At 36.9% G+C, this 21,919-nt stretch overlaps 1 protein-coding gene across 2 annotated transcripts in view; it reads left to right on the top strand.

Moving 5' to 3' along the window:
• Nucleotides 1-20,342, top strand: part of IL31RA (interleukin 31 receptor A) — a 37,554-nt gene extending 17,212 nt beyond the window's left edge. For both annotated transcript variants that reach the window (XM_064439646.1, XM_064439647.1), the window contains exons 6-16: nucleotides 654-805; nucleotides 2,160-2,325; nucleotides 2,948-3,030; nucleotides 3,574-3,790; nucleotides 5,269-5,451; nucleotides 7,779-7,880; nucleotides 9,270-9,416; nucleotides 12,002-12,142; nucleotides 13,469-13,562; nucleotides 15,133-15,211; nucleotides 16,038-20,342. In XM_064439646.1, the coding sequence (XP_064295716.1) occupies nucleotides 654-805; nucleotides 2,160-2,325; nucleotides 2,948-3,030; nucleotides 3,574-3,790; nucleotides 5,269-5,451; nucleotides 7,779-7,880; nucleotides 9,270-9,416; nucleotides 12,002-12,142; nucleotides 13,469-13,562; nucleotides 15,133-15,211; nucleotides 16,038-16,637 (1,964 nt within the window). In that variant the 3' untranslated portion in view covers nucleotides 16,638-20,342. The remainder of the gene's footprint in view (nucleotides 1-653; nucleotides 806-2,159; nucleotides 2,326-2,947; nucleotides 3,031-3,573; nucleotides 3,791-5,268; nucleotides 5,452-7,778; nucleotides 7,881-9,269; nucleotides 9,417-12,001; nucleotides 12,143-13,468; nucleotides 13,563-15,132; nucleotides 15,212-16,037) is intronic.
• The last annotated feature ends 1,577 nt before the right edge of the window (nucleotides 20,343-21,919 follow it).

Genomic DNA, 21,919 nt, shown 5'->3' on the forward strand with positions numbered 1-21,919 from the left:
CTGCTATTCTACTTTCTGGTTAGGAATGTTTAAAAACCACCTGTTCTGTGATTCCCAGAAGCAATAATAATATTTTGTCTACCTTTTCTCCCTCTGCACTCTGCTGCATTTTCCTCTATTAGTTTTGGTGTAGTTAATCAACAACCCTTTTAATTAAGTGTTTTTGCTGCAGCACTCTGTCAGCTCTCCAGCCATATGCTCCTTTATACCCTATGTTCAGACCTGCTGTGGCTCCTCATTACTTCCTACACCCTCTGTACCAGCCATCTCTTTCCTCAGTGCTAATCCATTCTTCCCCCATTGTCCCCTTCACACTTCTCTCCCCCTCAAATCTTTTTCAACTGAATTCTTCCATCAGCTGCAGTTTAGTACTTTATCATCCTGTCTCTGCTTTGTTTATTTTCCCTGCTGTTGTCTCTGCACATCTGTTTGACAGTGGGTTTGTCAGCATTAAATCAGTTATGTGTGCAATCTCTCTTATAGATAACTTCCCATACGCAGTGTTATGTCTATAAAATAGACCATCATGTGAATAAATACGATGTACATTATTGGGATAATAATTAAACTTCTTGGAACTCTGATAGATGGAGGAATTCTGAACTTTTATAGAAGCATTTTCCCCTGTTAATGTTTTTGTTTCTGCATTCTAGAGAAATTTGAACCTCCTGAAATACTTTCAGTTAAAAAAATCACCGGTATAAAACAGTTGCTGACAGTAACCTGGAAAATGCCTGAGAAGGTTATCCCTTCACAGGGTTCCATTTGCCAGGTTCAATACAGAAACTTGTATTCAAACTCTTCGGTAAGTTACATACACTTTCTTCTGAAACTAAATTCTTAATGTTATAAATAGCTAAAGGGGTAATGAATTTAAACTAAAGGAGAGTAGATTTAGACTGGACATTAGGAAGAAATTTTTTACAATGACAGTGGTGAAACCCTGGCCCAGGCTGCCCAGAGAGGTGGTAGATGCCCCATCCCTGGAAGCATTCAAGGTCAGACCGGACAGGGCTCTGAGCAACCTGATCGGATTAAAGATGTTCCTGCTTATGGCAGGGGTGTTGGACGAGATGACCTCTAAAGGTCCCTCCCCACCCAAACCATTCTGTGTTTCTATGATTCTTTGCTGACTTTCTTAGAATTCAGTTAGCTTGAACATTTATTTTAGTATCTTTGTTTCATTCATCTGAAATTTGAGGGAAGAGGAGTTGTTAATTATTGGTTAATTTTTGCAGTTTGGAAGAGAAGACATTAATGTTGGTGTAGTGGTTATACCAATCCTTCTGTACACAAACACATAAATCTTTCTATAGTTCCTGTTCTACTTCCCATTGTCAGTCCAGTTGAGTTGATGCACCAACTCCAAATCCTGGTTTTCATGTTGTCTTTCACCTTTTGTTTTGGAACAACAGCCTAGCTTGTGTCTGCCATCAGTGAGATGTGAGTGGGCTCCTTTTAAGATGAGGAATTGCTCACCTTGTCATTACTTTTCTACGAAAATATTGCATCAGTTATTTCTTACACTCATCTTCCTCATTACTTAAAGACTCTGTATTATTTTTTTCTCTTGTTATGAGAATTTTCTGTGTTTTCATTTCTCTATTCATTTTAATTATACGCTCATAATCTTTGGGATGGCCTACAGCCATACTGTTATATGGCTAAGAGCTAGAAGACCCTGTAACTCAGAAAAGAAAAACAAGAAAAGAAGCAAGTATGCAGTTGGCTCACAAGTTGCAGGTGATCGCTGCTTCCCCAGGGATGCTTCTGCTGTGAGGTGGAGCTATATCCAGGACATTATGGCGACACTGGCTTTAGCACTATCCAGTTGTTTCCCACCAGTGGGAACTGCAGCCATCCAGCACCCCCCTGTGCCAGCACAGCTGTTCTGGAATTGTGTGACAGCCACACACAGTTCAAGCCACAGGTTGGTCAGTACAGACCTAGTTTTGGCTCAAGTTTTTCAAACCCTGGAGTTTTACAGGAAGAATGAAGATGCTACGTAGAAAAATGAAATATGAAACAAGTAGTTTTGGATTTCAGAGGAGTGGGGTGGGAAACATGAAAACTGCATCCTTTGTAGTTTTAAAAAACTAAGTCATATATCTCTGTGCAATTTTATAGCAAATACTTTTTGTTCATGTGTCCAATTTCAGGAATTTGTCACTGTCCTACTGGATTCTGCAGAGAAAACAGGTTCATGGAATCTCACAGGTCTGTGGGACTCTACAGAATATTCAGTTGCCGTTCGGTGTAGCAGTGATGTGTCAATATTTTGGAGTGAATGGAGTAGAGGGAAAACAGCAAGCACAGAAGAGAAAGGTAGGCTAACTATTTGCTAAGTTTTTCTTTGGTTATACTTTGGGGCATTAGGATTTACTAATGGAAAACTGTATTTTTAGCATATTATCAGTCTGTTGAATTTAGAATTCTGTAGTTTAAACAGAGCACATGTAGTTTGTTTAAATAGAGAAAAGGGAAAACTGAAAGACAAGCAAGGAGTGGAGGAGACTTGAAAGGTAATACAAGCAACATAGGGCTGAGGAAGAAGATGAGTCACTAGGTAGACAGTGAAGAGAGGAGAAATTAAGAGTGAAGATGGAGAATGAGCATTGCTAAGTAGGACAGTAGCAGAAATGTAGTATAGCAAATATGTCAAAAAAAAAAAAAAAAGGATTATAACTAGAGAAATTAAACTGCCAGTTATAAAACAAGACTAGAAAATATCCTTTAGAACTTACAAATAAAAGAAGGCAAAAGGAAACTTATGGAAAGACAGAAGCTGTACTAATTAGGGAAAAAAGGCACAAATTACACAAGGGAAAACTTATTTTTAATAAGTTGCTCAGACTGTATATTTGAAATCTTTTGATAGTGCAATATGGTAAAAACAATCTTTTTAATGTAACAACAAATTTCAAGGTATTTTTGTGTCTTTAAATAGCTCCTTCAGAAAAAGTGGATTTGTGGAGGGTAATTGAGTCTTCACACTCAGCTGGAAATAGATCTGTACATCTTATATGGAAGGTATATACTCTTTTGTGAATTGATAGTCATATTGGTATTCTGCAGCTGATGTTGTGTTGAAATATTTTAGTGTTCTAGGACACTGCCAAGGGGTTTTGCTGTCATCAGAGAAAAACCTCATCGAAATACAGCAGAATTGAAAAGGTTTTTGTTTACTGAACAGTAGATGAATAGAGTTTTGTAATCTGTGCTTAATGGAAGAGTTTAATTGTGTTCAGATCACGGAAAATCTGATTGAAAGTCCTTATAACTGCTTTTGAATAATATGGCTTACGAAAGCTGTGTTTAAATTCACTTCAATCTTCTAGTAGAGTGACCAGAGGCTCTTTGAGTTTCAAATCTCAGGATTTGAATTTTGAACCTTTCCTTCAAGTACATTGTTGCAGATGACTGTCCTGAAGGTGGGACTGAAGAAAGTACCTTGCTTTTCTAAACATAGTGTATTCATTTTGTAATTTGATTTAGACTCTTTAATGCAGTATATACTTTTGACTATAAAGTTAACACTATGAAACACTTACTACTGCATATTTTTTTTAATAGACATTAAACAGCTTTCCACTTTCTGGGAGAATTCTAGGCTACAAAATACAGTATTTTCCAGAAAACAATGCTGCACTTAAAATGACAAACACCACTACTGATAAGAAAATTACTTTACTTTTAAATGAAGAGGCGTATATAGTATCTATTACTGCCTATAACACTGCTGGAAATTCTCCTGAGGCTATTTTGAGGATTCCATCCACTGATGAAAAATGTAAGATTTCTCAATATTTTGATATATTTTTCTCATTAAAAAAATTACCTTCCTGACATCTTTAAGTTTAAGTTCTGTTATAGTGGAAGCAAAATTGTGCTAAGGACTTCTGTCATAGATCTATGGATATATAGAACTGTATTTTGCACAGAGCTGTGTAGTCCGTTACTTTTTACCGGAACATTACCTGGTTGCCGTATTTTGCTACCACATGTTATGTTTTTGTTACAGACTGTTACTGTTGGGGTTTTTGTTTTGAGATATAGTTGTTAAGATATCAGCACTTCCTGATGTCTTATTCGAATTTCTATTTTATTACTTTCTGAGGGTTTTTTGGTTTTGGTTTTTTTAACCTCGGACCTCCCAAATGAATTTGTGGAGTCCCAAACAATTCCATCTCATCCCTCTACTAAGTCATAAAATTGGTTACCACAGAGCACTCCAGTGCATTTAACAACATCATTCAAATATGTGTTTAATAGACATCCCTAAGATGCATCAGTGGAAACAGAGATAGAAACATTGTGTTTAGTCTCATTTCATAGGCATTCCCAAAGCACCCCATCCTACCCACTGCCAGGGTCAAGAAGCTGGTCTGCTTTTCCATAACAGTTGTGTTCTTTGGCTCTTATGTTTAATTCTGATATGTCTGTGAGCCTTGTATTGCAACATCCTGCTGCCTACCCATGATACAGAGGAGAGGTTGCATTTGACACATTTGAATCATTTCTACGTCAGTTGTTCATGAAGTAAGTGCAAATGTCACTGTGGAATTGCTCAATCAAATTCCAGTCTAATCAGAAAACGGGATATGTAGATGTGATGTCATCTTGTGCTGGAGGTTGCTGACTACCCCTCTATCTACTTCTGTATCCCACAATATATGTTTTCCAACTTTTCCATGCTGTGACGTGCATCTTTTTTTCCCCTACATACATCCCTTCTCTCTGCTTCACCAGGTCTTTTCAACTTTGCTTTGCCAGGTTGGGTTTTCACTCAGACTCTCATTACCTCTGTTCTGCAGGCTGATGGTTCACTTTTGCTTCACTGTCATTCATGACCTTGCTGACTTGATTTACTGTTTTCCTACTGCCTTTGTCATCTCAATCAAAACTTGCTTATCTGCACTACCTGTAAAATTGGTACTAAATTGGTTTGTAAAATTTTAGACTGTAAAATTCAGATCCTAAAGGAGAGACTGGTCTTTGATTCTGTATGTGTAGATCTCCTTGACTACTATCTCCTCAACCATCCCACAACCCCTTTTCATTGTAACAATTCTTATATGCTTAATTTTGAAGTATTTTGAGTAAATGCATGTGAACATAGGTATAAAGTAACTTTTAAAACTTTTTTTTAAACTTGACTATGTACCATACTCTTCTAAAGAAACAATCTCAGCTTGCTATAAATGAATTGTTTTCTTGCTGCAGTGTTTACGAAGATAAAATTGCTGACATTTTCTGTTAAATTTTTAGCTTCTCAGATTATTGAAACAGTGAGGACCTTTACAACAAATGAAGAAGTTGTTGTGGAATGGATAGCCTCTGAGCCAGAAGTAACTGAATATGTAGTTGAGTGGTATGAGGAATTGGAGACAGATCCTTCTCGCAGGTCATGGCAATATGTATCAAGTTCTACAAACTGGAAAACTAACAAAAGTATGTTCTCTTTTCAGTTACAGCCATAACAATGTACAGACATATATATATGTATCTATGTATATTTATTTATAGGTAGACACAATGAACAAATAACGATGAACTCATCCAGCTTTCCTCAGTCCATTTTAAAAAATAACAGTATTATGACATACTTTACTGAAATCTTTGCATGTAATTTAACAGCAATTTTAACTCTCAAATTTTCACACAGCAAGCAAGGTGGTGTTTGCTCCCATATAGGAGTAGGCTACAGATTTCATATTAAAGCACTTCTGTGGCTTGATCTTATGCCATGAATTTTTAAGAAGGGAGGCCTATGGCAGATGTAGTCTATTTTAGCAGAGAAATCTAGAACTAAAAAAATTAGTTTGAAGATGGGAAAAGATCACGTGCCTTCATGTGTGTTAGAGAGAGAGAGAGCAAGAAACCTGAAAGAGGATTTGGGGGAGAATTCTACTTCAAAATAAGCAAGTAGAGTGATTGGTCAGTCTGCCGTGTAAGTATCACATAATCACGTTTCTATTAAGACCTAAGGCATTTCTAAGAGGTTTCAGTGGCCTTATGATGCACTGACAAATAGGTGAGGATCTGCAAACTTTTTTTGGTTTAGAAGCTGACTTTTTTAAACAAATAATCTCTCTGAGTAGTAGTGTTTTGGCTATGTGTATGTAGTTTCAATGAAAAACCAAACAACATGCAGAGTTCAAGAGGTATGTGCAAAGGCAAAACTGTGAATGTTGATGTCACTGTGAATATCCCATGCACATTACCTGTGCTAGTCAAATGCATCTGCTTTTCTTTTTACATTTGGATTTTTTTTTCACAAACACAGGAGAAATGGTGAAAATGTTTAATGTAATATATGTGATAAGTGAATTTTGGATTGTTACTTCTTTTGTTCTCCATTAGTGAAATTAAATTTATCAGATTTGAAAGCAGTTCTTGCTCATATAAGAATCCTACATCAAGGAAAGAAAATACTTTCTGAATCCTACACCAAGGAAAAAGAATTTCCAAAGTTTGCAGAAGACAAGTACCCTGCATTTTCTAAAGTGGAAAGGAACACTCGGTTTGTTAATGATGAATATAGCTAGCTTGCCCAGGAAATTTGTCTCACTGGCTCAGACAACAGTGATATAAATACAGTTTCTGTGTTACAGTAAAACTAACAAAAATCTATTTGAAGTAAAATTTAAGAGCAGTTTATTACACCTTGAACTGAGATAGGTGAGTCATTAGTCTTATGCTGAAAACGGCACTATTTCAACAACTTACTGTGAGGAGTAAATGCTATTTATAGTTTTCATTATATACAAAAACCTACTTTCCTCCTCAGCATGATTAGGAGATCTTTTTTTACCCTAAGCACAAGTCACATTAGAAATGTCAAGGCAAATTCAGACATGCTGTTACTCAGGTCTGATTCTGGTATTCTTTCGTGGTATTAAGGATGACATGTGGGCTGTCATAACTTTCGCTGGGTTACGATAGGTGTAAGGGACTGAAAAAGCACCAGAGTGGTGATATAATGCAGGGATCTGTTGATGGCCATTACTCTTGCTGAAAAAGATGTAGAGCTTGAGGAGTAATGGTCTAGCAAACGTTTTACACTGGTTTCATCCCAGGGGGTGTAAAGCCAGAGATGTGTCGTCTCAGAGTTGACGAGGGTTACTTGTAAATAGGAGGTGTACCCCGTTGATTACTTGGCTGCTGGATTGTTCAGAGTTCAAAACTTCATTTCCAGAAGCTTGAACTATGTCTTGAAGCATATAAAATCCTACTGCAGAGATTTCACTTGTACAGTTGTACTTTTGAGTCAAGGTGATTAGAAGCAGATCTGCAGTTGGCATAACTGGAACATCAACATAGAGTTAAGAGCTGGGGCTCCATTGTGCCTTCTAAGCTGCTTGATGCATGAACTCTTCTGCAGAGCAGTAAACTAAGGATATGTGAAATTAAAAGTATTCCTGGAAGAATAATTTTATACTGGTTATTGAAAACAAAAACTTCCTCCAAAACATTAAACCATTATAAGTTGAGTATAGAGAACCTGTTTAAGACTGAAGTATAATTACCCATTCAGAGTATTTCTAGTGAAAAAGTTAGAAACCAAGTGCTTTTATGAATACTACTAAATAAAATTCATTGCATTAAGGGCAGCAATGAGCGTTTGAAGCAATAAGTATATATTGTGCTTGCTAAAAAGTTGAAGAAAATAGAGGTCTGTAACAGAATATTTAGAACTGCACTATGATTTATTCTCTACAATTGTATTAATCTCACATAGAAAATTGTATGCAAATATTCCCTTTTTTCCTTTACAGAGAACTTTAAACCATTTATATGTTATAACATCTCGGTGTATCCTCTCCATGGAAATAAAGTAGCAGCTCCATATTCCATACAAACTTACGTTCAAGAAAAAAGTATGTATTTAAAAATAATAATGTTGTGAAAGATGTGTTGTAGTCTGTCTCTGAAGGTGTATTACCTTTGAGCAATTCGGTACTGGCATTACTGAAGGAGAGATGTAGATGCTGGGAAAAAAACAGGATTTGGTTGCCTGATTTCTGTTAATAGATCAGCTACTGAATTGTTCAGTAAGGAAAATTTGTATCTTGTGATACAGATACATTGCTGTGTGAATCCACTCATTTGTTGTAAAGCTAACATACTGTATACAAAGCACTGGGAAAGAGTATAGCCACAAACATGAAACAGTTCTTTAAACTGGCAATCTCTTAAATGTTACAGCTCATTTAGTTATATAATTAAGCTTGATTTTAATGCTTGACTGCATTTATCAGTCCTAATATATGAGGAAATTCTATTCAAAGAATAAAATGGGTGGTTAGAAAAACTTGCTTTTCGTTAAATTCTATAATGTAACAGAATACTTGCAGTCCTGCACATTAAAAAATGGTAAGAAGCCATGATGTTTGCGATTGGATGGGCTGTGGATGAAATAGTGTTTTGTGAGGGGAGGAAAGGAAGGTTTATTTATTTGTAGAAGTTTAAAGTGAGTTCAGTGATTTTTTTACAGCCAACTATAAGGAAGTAGTTTTCTTGTAATTTTAAGATTTCAGGTGAAAATGTAAATTTGTGTGTGTGCTTATACAGGTCTATGTAAGTGTGCATGCATGCGTATTACAATGCACTACTAAACAGCATTAATTACTAGGAGGAGGTAATGTAATTTTGGGTAATACTAGCAGAATTAGAACTTTGTTTCAAGTGCTTTCTGATTTGGGGAGCTGTGACAGTACTAAAGGTTGTCAGAGAAAGGGAAGAAAGATATTTGTTTTAAAACTGACACATATAGAATTCTTGCTTCAAAGTTATGAGCAATGCACATGAGGGTGTATTGTGTAAGCAGAAAAACGTTGTCTACTGTAATGGGCAAAGACTGGGGGTGCTGCAGACCCTAGTTGAATTTCAGGTCAGCCAGAGATGTTCTGTGTACACAGTGACCTTGCACTTGAGTTCCCCCATGAGCGCATAAGGATGTTTTACCTCTTGATCTCTCTCTGATGTTGTAGGGTTAGAGCCTTTCAATGATCTTGAGGTATTTAGATGCAGTAACACTGAGAGCTATGCAAACACCAGAATAGATGAGGGAAAGTATTATCAGAAGAAATCACACATTAAAGAAGGTGAGAAAAGTTAAGGGCTATATCAGAGCACTAAGATGAAATATTCACTTGTACATTTGTTGTCCCTAATATTACTGGTACATTTGAAGCAACACAGATGGATAACGTTGCAGTACTTAGACTATTTTACTACTCTCTCTAATTTATAATGCTTCTGTGTAGAGCCATCAGAAGGACCTGTGGCTGACACAGGCATTCCAGGAAAAAACGAAGTTACAATAAAGTGGAAGGAGATTTCAAAGGATAAAAGAAATGGATTTATCAGTAACTATACAATATTTTATAAACCTGAGGATGGAGAAGAATTGAGTAAGTATACATTGAAAATCAAAGCTTTCAACAGGGTTATGACTATCTGCTGTCTGAAGAGGGTTATTTTCGTAGTTATTAGCACACTATGTTATTGTATGTTATAAATATATCTGAAAGTACTGGTACTGAAATGTGGCTTACATAAAGAATAAAAACCTTTTTAGGTTTAATTCAAATGATGCTGTATTCTAGTGAATAGTCCCTGCTTTAGTACTACATATGTGTTCTTGTTCAATTTCTTTGTTCTGAACTTATTTTGTATGGCACTGCTTGCTTTTAATAAATCTTTTTTACTATTACTGTTGTACTACCCATGGTAATACAGTCATGACTGTCGACCACATTGTCCTTTCTGCTTCTCAGATGCAAATCTGATGGATGTCCAGGTGACAAATTTAGTCAGAGTATGGCAGCACTATCATTCCTTTTCAGTTTCCAGACCAGGATGGAAACTCATATATGAGAGGCTTTTTGCAGAGTGTTCTCCATCAACAGGAAAAAAATAAAATTTGCGCAGGATTATGCCCACTTAGAGAGCGTTATTTGTCAGATACTTGTTGTTTTCTCCTTTTACATATATACTAGTCTTCAAATCTCTCTTCCATCATGACACACTTCTGAAGCCAATGGAAAAAGTCATGACAGAAGTAGAGAGGTTAAAGTGGAGCTAAAATATATTGTAGAGTCCTAGACCCCTTGCAAAATGGTGAATTTGAACCTCATGAGAGTTCAGTGAATTTATAAGTTCTATGCATGTCCCTGGAAGGATCATCCAGGGAAGGTCCCTGGAACCCTCAGCTTCTGGAACAGTATGGTGGAAATTTTCTGGTTAAAATGTTTTTACAGTCAGTTTTATAATAAAAGCAAAATAGCAAATGATAGCCAAGAAGCTAAAATAAGCTGCCAAGAAATAGTTTCTTTCTTCAAACGTGCTTGATTTTCTGTGCTTGGTATTGCTTTTCTGCTCTGGAGGCTGAAAGCTAACTTTTTGAGCCTATTTTTAATCTCCTACTTCAGGAGTGGTATCCATACAAGGAGTCGGTATAATCCTATCTATTCAGAACTTCTTTAGTGTAAATATCAGCAGAATCTATTATGAGAAGTGTTTTGGTGACCTAAGCTTGTACGTCCTGTATAGTGTGTGAAGAATGCTGTTGGATCATTCAGTGCATCAGAAATGGTTCTTTTTTCCTCTGTTTTAGACATCACTGATAGCAGACACTTAATATTTTTTTAAAAAGATCTCAAACTTAGAAATCTTGTGAGGTTTTCAGTTGCTTCTGGATATCCAGTTTGGAGTCGGGGGAACGAAGAAGGAGCTGATTATTTTCTATGATTCTAAGATTTTACTTCTGTCAGATTCAGTCCTCTACATGCAATTTTTCCTGCCATATTGGTTTCTGAGTAATTTAATACTGACTGCTCTGTGCAGGGTCTTCCTCAAGACTTGCAGCCTCATGTTATGGAGCCATATGTCTCTACATTACTTCTAACATCAAGCAGAAGGTGCCCGTTTTAAGGGTTCACATTAGTTGCTTTAGGAAATTAATTTTAAAAAGCAAACCAGGGAGTTAAATTTAAACAGCAAAATCCTAGTGTACTGATGTTTTTTGAGGCTTCTCTGATGTCACATCTTTTTGGTAAGAACAGAACATGGAGTTTGTACCAAGGTGACTTCACTGATGGCCTTCTAACTCTATAACTTCTCTCTCCTTTCCTTGATTTGAAAGGAACTCAATTTGTTTAATCTCAGGGCATGTTGCAGTGTATCTATTTCCTGAATGTTTCTTGACTGAACTGAATGATGACATGATTTGGCTTTGACTTTATGCACCAGAAAATGTTTCAGGGACTTACCGATTTCAACATATGAACATGCTTTTTAATACTGTTTGTAGGCATATAATGTTATGATATATGCCCTGCTTTAAAAAAAAAAAAAGAAAAATTAAGCACACCATACTAATTCCAGTAACAGAGAAGGTATTGGAAATGTTGAGTTCTATTCAGAAAAGCATCCTGAAACTTGGAAAAAAATTCCTGTTGAGTTTGGCTTTCCTTTGACTTTATTGGGGTTATATCCCAGCACTGATAGCTTGCAACCTTTTGGATGATCGGTGTCTAACTGCATGTTCTAGAAATATAGTTAAATTTCACAAGCTGCAGAAACTATTTTAAGTTTTTGACTTCTTGAGCCAACTATTTTAAGTTCTTTAATTTCTGAGCGCAGGTTCCAGGAAATAAAGTTCTCAGAGTACTGGTTTCAGTGATTAAATAAACTACAGGAGATCATAATTTGCCTATCTTAATATTACACCCCCCCCAAAAAAAAGAGCTTATTTATTTTTAAAAGTACGTACATAATGGGTTATTTTTTTTTGCCCTAAACTTTTAAGTAGCATTAATAAACACTGTTTGGTAATTTAAGTTTTTCTCTCTCAAAGAACTGATAAGGTCGCTTTTTATTTCAAATTGTCTTTAAAATACTTTGTGATCTATCATTGTAGAAGATGCTAAATAAGTGTACAGTTCCCTGATATAACATTTTTTGTGTTTATTGTCATAAATTTTCTCCTAAAAAGATGAAACTGTGAACTCTGATGTTCTGCAATACAGACTGAAGTCCTTATTGGCTAATACGCAATATACCGTGTATATAATGGCAAGCAATGAAGCTGGTGGAACCAGTGGAGAGCCAAAAACCTTCAAGACTTTGAAATTCAGTAAGTAATATTCCAGATTGCTAATTACTATTTTAAAAACAGGTTTGGGAATAAGAAATATAGGATATTATTTGTTTAGGCTTTTTTTAAATTAGTGTTAAAACAAGAATTACCAACACTAGCTGAATTTAACTTGATTTAACTGATCATCTCACAGACTAAAACCTCAAGATTAGAAGTCAAAACCCAAAATCTTTATTTTGCTGTCAATAAAGCTGTGGAATACTATGGATGTTTGTGGGAGCAACAGTTTTTATGCTGTCAGTTATGGGATGGGGTGCCTAACAGTTTATTAAAAAGCAGATATTTTCGTCTGAAGTAGTAGATTTAGAATAGCTGTGCATTGCATTGCATCTCTTCTTCTATATAAGCTTAAGTAATAAATGAGTGTACAGCTTGTGGCCAGTGTGTGTATGTAAATATCTTTTCCTATTTCTTACTATTTGTTTTAGCCAGATTTTACCAAGGAGGTTGGTATGATGGTTGCAGGTCAGAAGTTCAGGCTCTTTCTTATTTCTGCTTCTGGAAGAATGTTTTTAATACATACATTAATTGTCATAGTGGTGACCCGACTGAGATACAAAAAGTGCACGAGCTATCCTTAAACTTGTCACGGCACTCAAAGCTAATTTTTTTTTGCCTGTAAATTAATCTGCTAGTTTGCTACTCAAATGCAAGGTAAGTTAGACTATGCTGACGTCTGGTCTCTTGCTGTCAGTACCTACCTCTGGTAGGTACTTGGAAGCTAGCTCAGAAATATGTGCACTGAGGCAGAGTAACTGTATTTTTTGTGTATTTAAAACTTATGTCCTGCATTGAAACTACTATTTATTTTGTAGTAACAGGTAGAATTGGCACTATATGGTAATTTTAGGTGACTCTAAACCAACAGGTGCCCAGAGAGGTGGTAGACTCTTCATCCTAGGTGACTTTCAAAAGTTGACTTGGTATGACCCTAAGCAACCTGATTCTAATTTCAAAGTTGGACTAGGTGACCTACAGATGTCCTGTCCAAACTGAATTATTGTGTGATTCTATTAAATAAAGGAAATTTTATAATGCAATACATCTGTTCCTGAGATATCCTGAGAAGTCTCATCATGACCTGATTTTTTGGCTCCGTAACTGTGACTTGTTGGATTCAAAATACTCATCTTACTATGAGCACCATACAGTATTCTGAGTTATTTTGGCTAGTTTTGACAGAGCTTTTCAGAATTTTGTGAATTAGGTGACTTGGATGATGAAAATAGCTGTCTTAAGGGAATACATGAAGAAGTCATAAATATCTGTGGGGTTTTTTTTGTTTTGTTTTTCCCTCTAAAGATAAAGAAGATGTTATTTTCATTGCTCTACCCATTGGATTAGGCATGTTGTTTCTGTTGGGCCTTTGGACAACATGCATTTTGAAAAAACATGCGTAAGTACATTTTTCTACCTTCTAAAACAAATGCAATCAGTTAAAATTACCTTGTAAAAGGCAACATTTAATATATCTTATAAATGCTTTTGTTGGCTTCCAAACCAATGTCAAATTAGGAAAATAAGCGGTTGGAGTAACAAGCAACTAAGCGTACAGGTTATCTTGTAACTGCAGTTAGTGTGCTATAGTCCAAAAAAAAAATTAATTTTAGATAGTGCAGTAAATCAGAACAAAAGAAATACGAGAAACAGATCTACATATTGCCTGTATCGGTTCATGGAAAATGCTACATGCCATTTGCAGTTCCATGGTCAATTAAGTGGGGGAGCATACTGAAAAGTTAATAATGCCAAAAATAGAGTTTCCCAGGCAGTCTTAATATAGCTGCTAGTACACCACTAGAACATATTTCACATAACCCCAATTGCTTATCTTATCTACTTTAATATTACTGTTGTTAGTTCGTGACACTTCCCTTGAGCTGTAAAGAAGTCATGAAGAAACTAGAAATTACATCCTGTGAAGGCATTTGGATGCTTGATCCATGAGTATGGATCCATGTCTATACCTGATTCACAATTCTTTTATCTGATGTCACAGACATCCCCTGCCAGATTGTAAATTGCTTCCTCAGAGCATGGGGATGCTACAACATCGGAAAGATGACTGTGAGCATTTTTTCAGGTTACAGAATGCACTTTTCTTTAGCATGAAAAGTACTGGGTTGTTTGGCTGAAGCTTAATAAGAAGGTTAAAAACCTTAACTATTTTGGGGTGTTCTAAGCTATTAGAACCAAGATTGTTGTCATGCAAAGCATCAGGTAGTCAGTATAGCTGAAGTAGTAAGTATAATTTCCAGCTCTTTTACATCTTCATCTGTGTTCTGTATTCTAAATTTTTACAATAGTAAGAAACTATGTTTTGATTCTGGAGAATACTTTGAGATGTAGTTGTGTTTATATTCTCCTGTAGATCAAAATGCAATGTGAAAAGTCAAGCTATGGCCTGGTTTTCATTCACTTACATATATATCCAGTATCAATGAGTGATTAATTTTGTTTCCTCTTTACTGTTCCATCAGACAGTTATAAGCTGCAGTGTCAGGTAGCACCATTTATCTGCTGTTAACATAAGAACTCTGCGTATCTCTAGTGTGGTGTAGTGCTAGGGACACTTTCAAGGGTAAAGTTTACCTGAGGTGGCTTTTCCCTGAAGAACCACCCTAAACCATGCTCACAACAGGTTTTGTATACAGCCTTATTTTGGCATGCTGTTGTTTGATCTATGGTGTTTGATTGTATAATTAAAAATAAATTACTTTTGTGCATTAATAATTTTTATGCAATGCCTCTGTAACCCAAGATTTTTACTTGTTGAGGTATTTTGTAATAAAAATAAATGTGAGGGAAAATAATCTTAATGAAAAAGATTGTGTTAATATGGGAAAGACTTCCTTTGTGAAAGTTTGATATTTTAGCAGTATTAGGGCTTTTTGGAGATTTATTATTTTTATTTTTAATAATCTTTTTCTTTCATCATTTGACTAAAATTCCTTTCTGAATGATAGGTTGAAAAAGGTTTGCTGGCCTGATATACCCAATCCTGCAAAGAGCATTGCAGTGGAATGGCCTCTTGATGCATCTATGGTAATAGTTCCAATTTTATATATTAAAGAAGGGATCAAATGGAGAGAAGTCCTTCTCTGACAGTCATTTTACGACTAAATAAACTGTTGAGTTTCATTCTTCTGTTTAAGTGGCATAAAATGCTCGTCATTTTATTTTAAACTGATAGAAAAGATGCATCTTTAAAAAGTGTATTCATATTCTTATATGATAACAAGAAATAATGTTTTGAAGTTATAAAGTGATTGGTGGACATGGTTTATTAAATAAAGTCAATTAAATTTGCTCAGGTTACTGAGTCTACTGAGTCAGATTCCCACATCTGGATAGCTCCTCCCTTCTCCACAAAAAATGTAGTGCAACGTATAATAAGATTTGGTATATAATCGTACTAACATGGGTTTTTTGTTGGACATTTTGTTGGATATTTATTCATTATTAAAGTTTTGTTGTTTATTTGAATTGAGTTGATCAGGTTTGCATAGAAAGTGTAATCTGTGGGGAATGGGATTTAAACTTTTGTCTGAAAAAGGGCTGGTTAGAGTGGAAAAGATGGGATCAGTCCGAGCCTGATTCTGAGGCTTCACTGAAATGCCTTTTGTATTAATTAAGCACAGAAAACCTAATATGAAAGTGTTTAAGAAATGTACAGAATAACATTGTCATTTTTAGTACTCATTCACATATCACTGCATCTCAGCTGAAATGCACCAGAACTCTTTGTTAATGCACTTTTAAAATTAAGAGTCAAGCAGAGCTCAAATGGCAATGTTTTGAATATTAAAAAATAAACGAATACATTATCTATCCCTATATAACTTTCCAATTTATCTCTTTGTACTGACAGAAAAAATCATTTTTGAAGGGAGTGACATCTGAGGCTAAAAAGATAGCCTTTGAAGACATAAGTGTTTTGGAACATTGTTTTCCTGAAGAAAGTCAGGAAGGATCAGTACTTATGAATTGTGAAAATCATGTTTCTGAATGTACTGATATGAATACAAAAGGCATGGTTAATGGAGGTAAAAAGGTCCTGTATAATGAAGAAAATGAAGTTGCTAAATGTTTTTCACCATCCATTCCTTACATAATTACTGATCAAGATATCAGAAGTCAAATGCATTCAGCTTTGATACCAACGGAGGAAATCCAAGCCATAGAAATGCTGGAAGATGATTTATATGACTCCCAACAGACTTCAATTAAAAATGAAGAAAATGTTACTGAAGAAGCTTTAAAGCTGGAAGATTTCAGTGAAAAGGCACTGTTCAATCCATACCTTAAAAATTCTGTTAAAACAAGGGAATTTCTTATTTCTGAGAACAAGCCAAAACACAGTAAGAATAAAACCAAAAGCCAGTCAACTGTCTTACCTCCTTTTCAACAAAATGTCGCAGGACAATCCTACGTAACATTGGACATGTTTGGACTGGCAACAGCTCATTAGTGTGAGAAAACTTTCCTTTGTGCAGTCATCTTGGAAGATACATCTTGGTGCTGCTGCTCATATGTATTCGTGTGTTCTAACCTGGCAGATCTCAATTAATTTGGATGAAAACACCCCCTTCCTTTGAACATCTGTGAAGTAAACTTTTGCACTGTGTATATACCTATCAGGGTGGGGTGGGGTTTTTTTTGTTTGATTTTTGTTAATTTTGTTTTTTTTCTCAGATAGATGTGCCAGTAGTGAGGCAAAGGAAGTAGCTTTTCTTGTTTCTTCTTAGTTCTGCCATGTAAGTCTTCTAAAACAAACTGATCTTTACTGCAGGAGCATCCAGCGGTGCAAGCAGCTCACCAATTTCCCCCTGGGCAACCAGTTCCCATGGCTGAGCTCTGCTGGGGAAACATGGACTGGCTTGAACAGAGCCAGGATCTGCCAAATACTTCCTTAAGTTCATGGAGTAGAACTGATTTCCTGTTCTTACTTCCTTCAATTGTCTTATATCTGATTTTGTTCCTCCTGTTTTGCAAATACTTCGTAGATTTCAGTAATTGTCTCCTTGCATCCTGACTCTGGAATCAGTGGTTTGGCTCAAAGTTTCTCTGTCTTTAATGAGAGGATGTGTTATATGTGTGCTATTGACTTATCTGCATTTTGGAAAAGGTAGGGTTATGCTGGCTTTGTTGCTTCCTTCCCTTTCTCTTGTGTTTTTAATCATCCCCTGCATTTTGTGCTGCTTTTTTCTCTCCTGTTTGGTTGTTGCTTTTTAAAAGTCTGTTTACTACAGTATATCTTTTCATCTTTTTGTTCCTTTGCCTCTAATTTCTCCCAGTTTAAAACTGTTTCCCAGTTGAGGTTTTGATATTTGAACTAAAAAAAAAAAAATCAACTAAATACAGCATCTTGTGTTGGAATAAGTACTGAGTTTATATTTAGGAAATTGTTTTTCTGGGAGGTATTGAAAAAACACTAAGTCTACAAAATATCCCCGGATATCCTCTGGCAATTAATTTAGGTTTAGAGATTTCTACATAAAGGCTATAACTTCAAGATTTGTTTTATGATGTTGATAAATCATAAAATTACTTGTAGTTTCTACTTTATACAGCAGCAGTTAAGCAGGAAACTCTCCATCACACTTGTTTGTGGTTTTTTTTCCCCTTAGGAAAGAGGCTATTACTGTAAAATTCTTACCCAAATGTTTACTCTGTTAAATGACAGGTTAAAAAAAAGAGATGGAGAGTCAACTCTAAGTAAAATGTGTTAAAAGGGGATGTTCAGTATGACACATGTGGGGTATAGTAATTTTAAGACTTTAAAACATTTTCACAGTATTTAAAGGCTTGACATCATTAGTCTTGTTCACACATAACTACTTTAGGCATGAAAAAGATACAGGAGTCATGGGGATACAAAAAGGAGAGACAAATATGAATAGGAGTAGAAAGCCTTTCCTTTCTCTGCAGGAAGAGGAGTGGGGGAATGGAAAATATATTGTCCAGCATGAATGAGGAGCCTGAGCCTTACCCTGGATGTATTGGCTATTACTTGCATTGTGTTGGGGAAGACAGGGTAAAGTTTGCGTTTAAGGTTTTCATCTGTGGTTTGGAAGCTGCTTTTACTTATAGCAATGTTTGTTTAGTTTCCAAGAAAGGATGAGAAAACAATTTCTGCAAATGTTCCTTGTACAGCAACACTGGCTTCCACCTGCCCCAAGTCTATTGGATCACTTTCCCAATCACAGCACTATAAGCCAAAATGTATGTATGTATGATCTAAGCAAGCAAGGGCTTTTAAGAAAAGTTGTCCTCTGAAATGAGCATGGGACACAGCTTCAGTTGGGTCAATGCTCCTTCTGCTTCACTTGCTTCCAGACTTCTTACATATACTTATATTAATGTATATTAATATAAGTAATGTATATATACATATACATATATATACATATACATTACTTATAGCTACCTTGTAATTTCTTAGGGTTCAGAATTCACTGACTCAGGAACTGCATTTTTTCTTCTTAAATGTCAGTATTTGTTTTAATATCACAAGATCTAAAAATAAACAGATACAGGGGTATTTTAGGACCACCTGTCTAGGCATTGTTTAGCGGCCATATGAAAGCTGCATACCCTGAGTTGCATGATTGAGGCAGATAAAAAAAAATAATGCAACCTTTAAGGGTTCATTAGAAAAGGGAGGTTCTTGCTGGGTCATTTGGGTAGGGTGTCCCTGTAACATCTCTTAGCTTCTGGAGGGTAAGTAATAATCTGCTTTTCCATCCCATTTTATTTCCTTCTCTATAGCTATTCTGCTTTTCTTCCCTCTTCCCATTCCCTTGTCCATTATCTTCTCTGAAAAAGAGGAAGGCAGTAAATGGGCTCAGTACATCTTTGAAATTAGGGCTGCCTTTTGCCCGTGCTTTGGAATGCCAGCTTCTCTTGGACTTGGGGTTTGTTCTGCATTGAGTTGTACTCTTTCTGTCCTTTTACAATTTGTCTTTCAAACAAATGCTGTGAACCATGAGAAAAATAAAACTGAGAGCACAAAGAAGAGTTTTTATAAATTTATACTAAATACACCATTTAGACATTTTAGATTTTCATATTTGGTTTTAAACTAAAGGAGGGTAGATTTAGGCTGGATATAAGGAAAAAAATTTTTACAATGAGGGTGGTAAAACCCTGGCCCAGGTTGCCCAGAGCGGTGGTAGATGCCCCATCCCTGGAAACATTCAAGGTCAGGCTGGACGGGGCTCTGAGCAACCTGATCTAGTTGAAGATGTCCCTGCTCACTGCAGGGGGGTTGGACTAGATGACCTCTAAAGGTCCCTTCCAGCCCAAACGATTCCGTGGTTCTAGGATTCTCTGATTCTATGAAGTTTTTTATGTAACAAGTAATGCAATCCTAAATCTCAGTGGTCACACAAAACAGTGTTTTTAATAACAAATTTCATGGTCCTTAGGATTATAAGAGATAATTTGTGAATATTTATTCAATAGCTTCATGTTTTACTAGAAGCTATTCTGAAATATTCAGGTAAGATACTCTGCCAAAGGTTACTCTGAAATAACACATAGAGCTTATATACCATAAAACTTAAGACTAGAATTTAAGGGGGAGGGGTATAACATCAGGCTTGCCAGTGACAAGCTGCGGGATGACATGCCAAGGTTAGAGGGACAAGGTGCTAGTGAGGATCCTCAGCCTGTTGCTGTGAGACATGCTGGGTACACTGGAGCACACAAAGTCTTACAGAGAAAAGCCAGGTGCTCCTGAGGTAATAGGAGCCAACAGGGAAATGCCAGTGAAATACCTCAAAGGAATTAAGGGAAGTTCCTCTGAGATGTCATGGACATCTCAGAGGCCCATCTGAAGTGCCTCTGCACCAATGCACTCAGCATGAGGCAATGAACAGGAGGAGTCAGAAGCCACCGTGCTGCCAGAAAGCTAGGACCTATTTGCCATTACTGAAACTTGGTGGGACAAATCCCATGACTACAGCACGACTATGAACATGAAGAGTGACAATCCCGAAGTTGGAACAGATGTTTGACTAACATGTTCTTCTGTGAAATGAGATTTTTAAAAAAATAGAATATAAAAATGTGAACAGAAACAGATGGGTATATGTATGGTGTAGATTTGTTCTCCTAACTCTGTTTAAAACAGTATACTTGAAGAGTAAACACAGAGTGATTATTTCATGCTGCCCACTCCTAGTTTCTACTTTCTTCAGCTCCTAAAAGACAGCGCATTTGTAGAAAATGCTCTCCCCAAATAGATTTAGAGTTCATTCTGGAGTTAATAAAATGGAAAAGTACCCACAGAACCGACTTTGCTATTCTCTCTCTCTCTTTTTTTTTTTTTTTTTTTTTTTTTTTTTTTTTTTTTTAGAAAAGTGAATAGCAACATTTTTTGGCTGGCACAAAGATATTTGTCTTGGAAAATGAATCTTTTATTCCCCTTTGCTTTTACAGCCTGGACTCTCCTGCCACACTGTATTTCCTGTGAGGGATGACAGTCTTCCCTGGGGGAAATGAGCTGGTGTGACGGGATCAGAGTTGCAATGCAACAAGGGAGATGGGAGATGATCTATGATATAGCAGACATTGTTCTTGGAAGGCATACATTTAATCAAAGCTATTTTCCATTAAAATATATCTTCAGATGGACATGTAGGTATTTGTAATTAATGGAATTAACCCCATGTGCCCTGCTTCCATTTCTGAAAGCTGTTGGGAAGGCCAAGAGTTGGTTCGGGCTGCTTCGGTGGGTTAGCAAATACTTGGGGTACAGTAGCTAATACTCAGGGGAGTGTAGGACTGGGAATAGTTTTGGTGAAGTGGAAAACGTGTGGATTCTTCCTATTGCTATGGTCTCCACTGTTTCATTTCTTTTTCCTGCTTCTTTGCTGCCAGCCTCTAATGCAAGAGCTGGCCAGGCTGGGACACTGGTGCCCACAGGTAGATGTCTGAGAGGAATTCATGTCAGTCCCATCCTCTGGTTTCTACCACCCACCTGTCTCAGCCAGTGAACATGCCATTCAATCTCTCTGTTAGTTTTGCCAAAATGAAGAATACAGTTATTTCAGGGGGTCATGGCATCCGTTATTTCCCTCTACCTCAGTATATTTATTGTGCTTTAGTCTGAAAAGATAATGCCCAGCCTCAGCGCACGTTTCACCCAAGCTCTCTTGCAGGGTTTTGGTTTGTGTCTGCAGAGCAACTGCTGAAACCACAGCTACTTCCCAAACCTGCTGCTAAAAGGCACCTTGGGTGGCCGCCTATGACAGTACTGTTTCCAGCTCTGCGAGACGTGTTTTCTACACTCAGTACATCCAGTGGCTATTCCTCCTTACCAAAGGGTAACAACCAAGGGCTAGTGCCTGCTTGGCAGCCTGCTGCAAGCAGGGCACCCTCAGGGTTGATTCTGGGCCCGTTGTTGTTCAATGCCTTTGTCAATGGCTTGGAAAACGGCCCTGAGCATACCCTCTGCAGCCTGGAGATGACACCAGATGTGGAGTGTGGCTGGGACACTGACTGACAGAACTTCAGCCCATGGGCACTTGGATAAACGTGCGGACTGGGTACCCTGCAGCGCGAAGTTCTGGAGCTGGGGTGGACTAACCTGATGCATGAGTACAGGCTGGGCAGCAACAAGCTGAACAGCACCTGGATGAAAAGGTCCAAGAAGTTACAGTGGATGCCAGGGTGAATAGTAGCCAGCTGTGCTCCTGTCATGGATAAGGCAAGCTGGGCCTCCTCTTCAAGGGGGATGTAGAGAAA

The sequence above is a fragment of the Phalacrocorax carbo genome, chromosome Z, assembly GCF_963921805.1.
Source record: "Phalacrocorax carbo chromosome Z, bPhaCar2.1, whole genome shotgun sequence".
Lineage (NCBI taxonomy): Eukaryota > Metazoa > Chordata > Aves > Suliformes > Phalacrocoracidae > Phalacrocorax > Phalacrocorax carbo.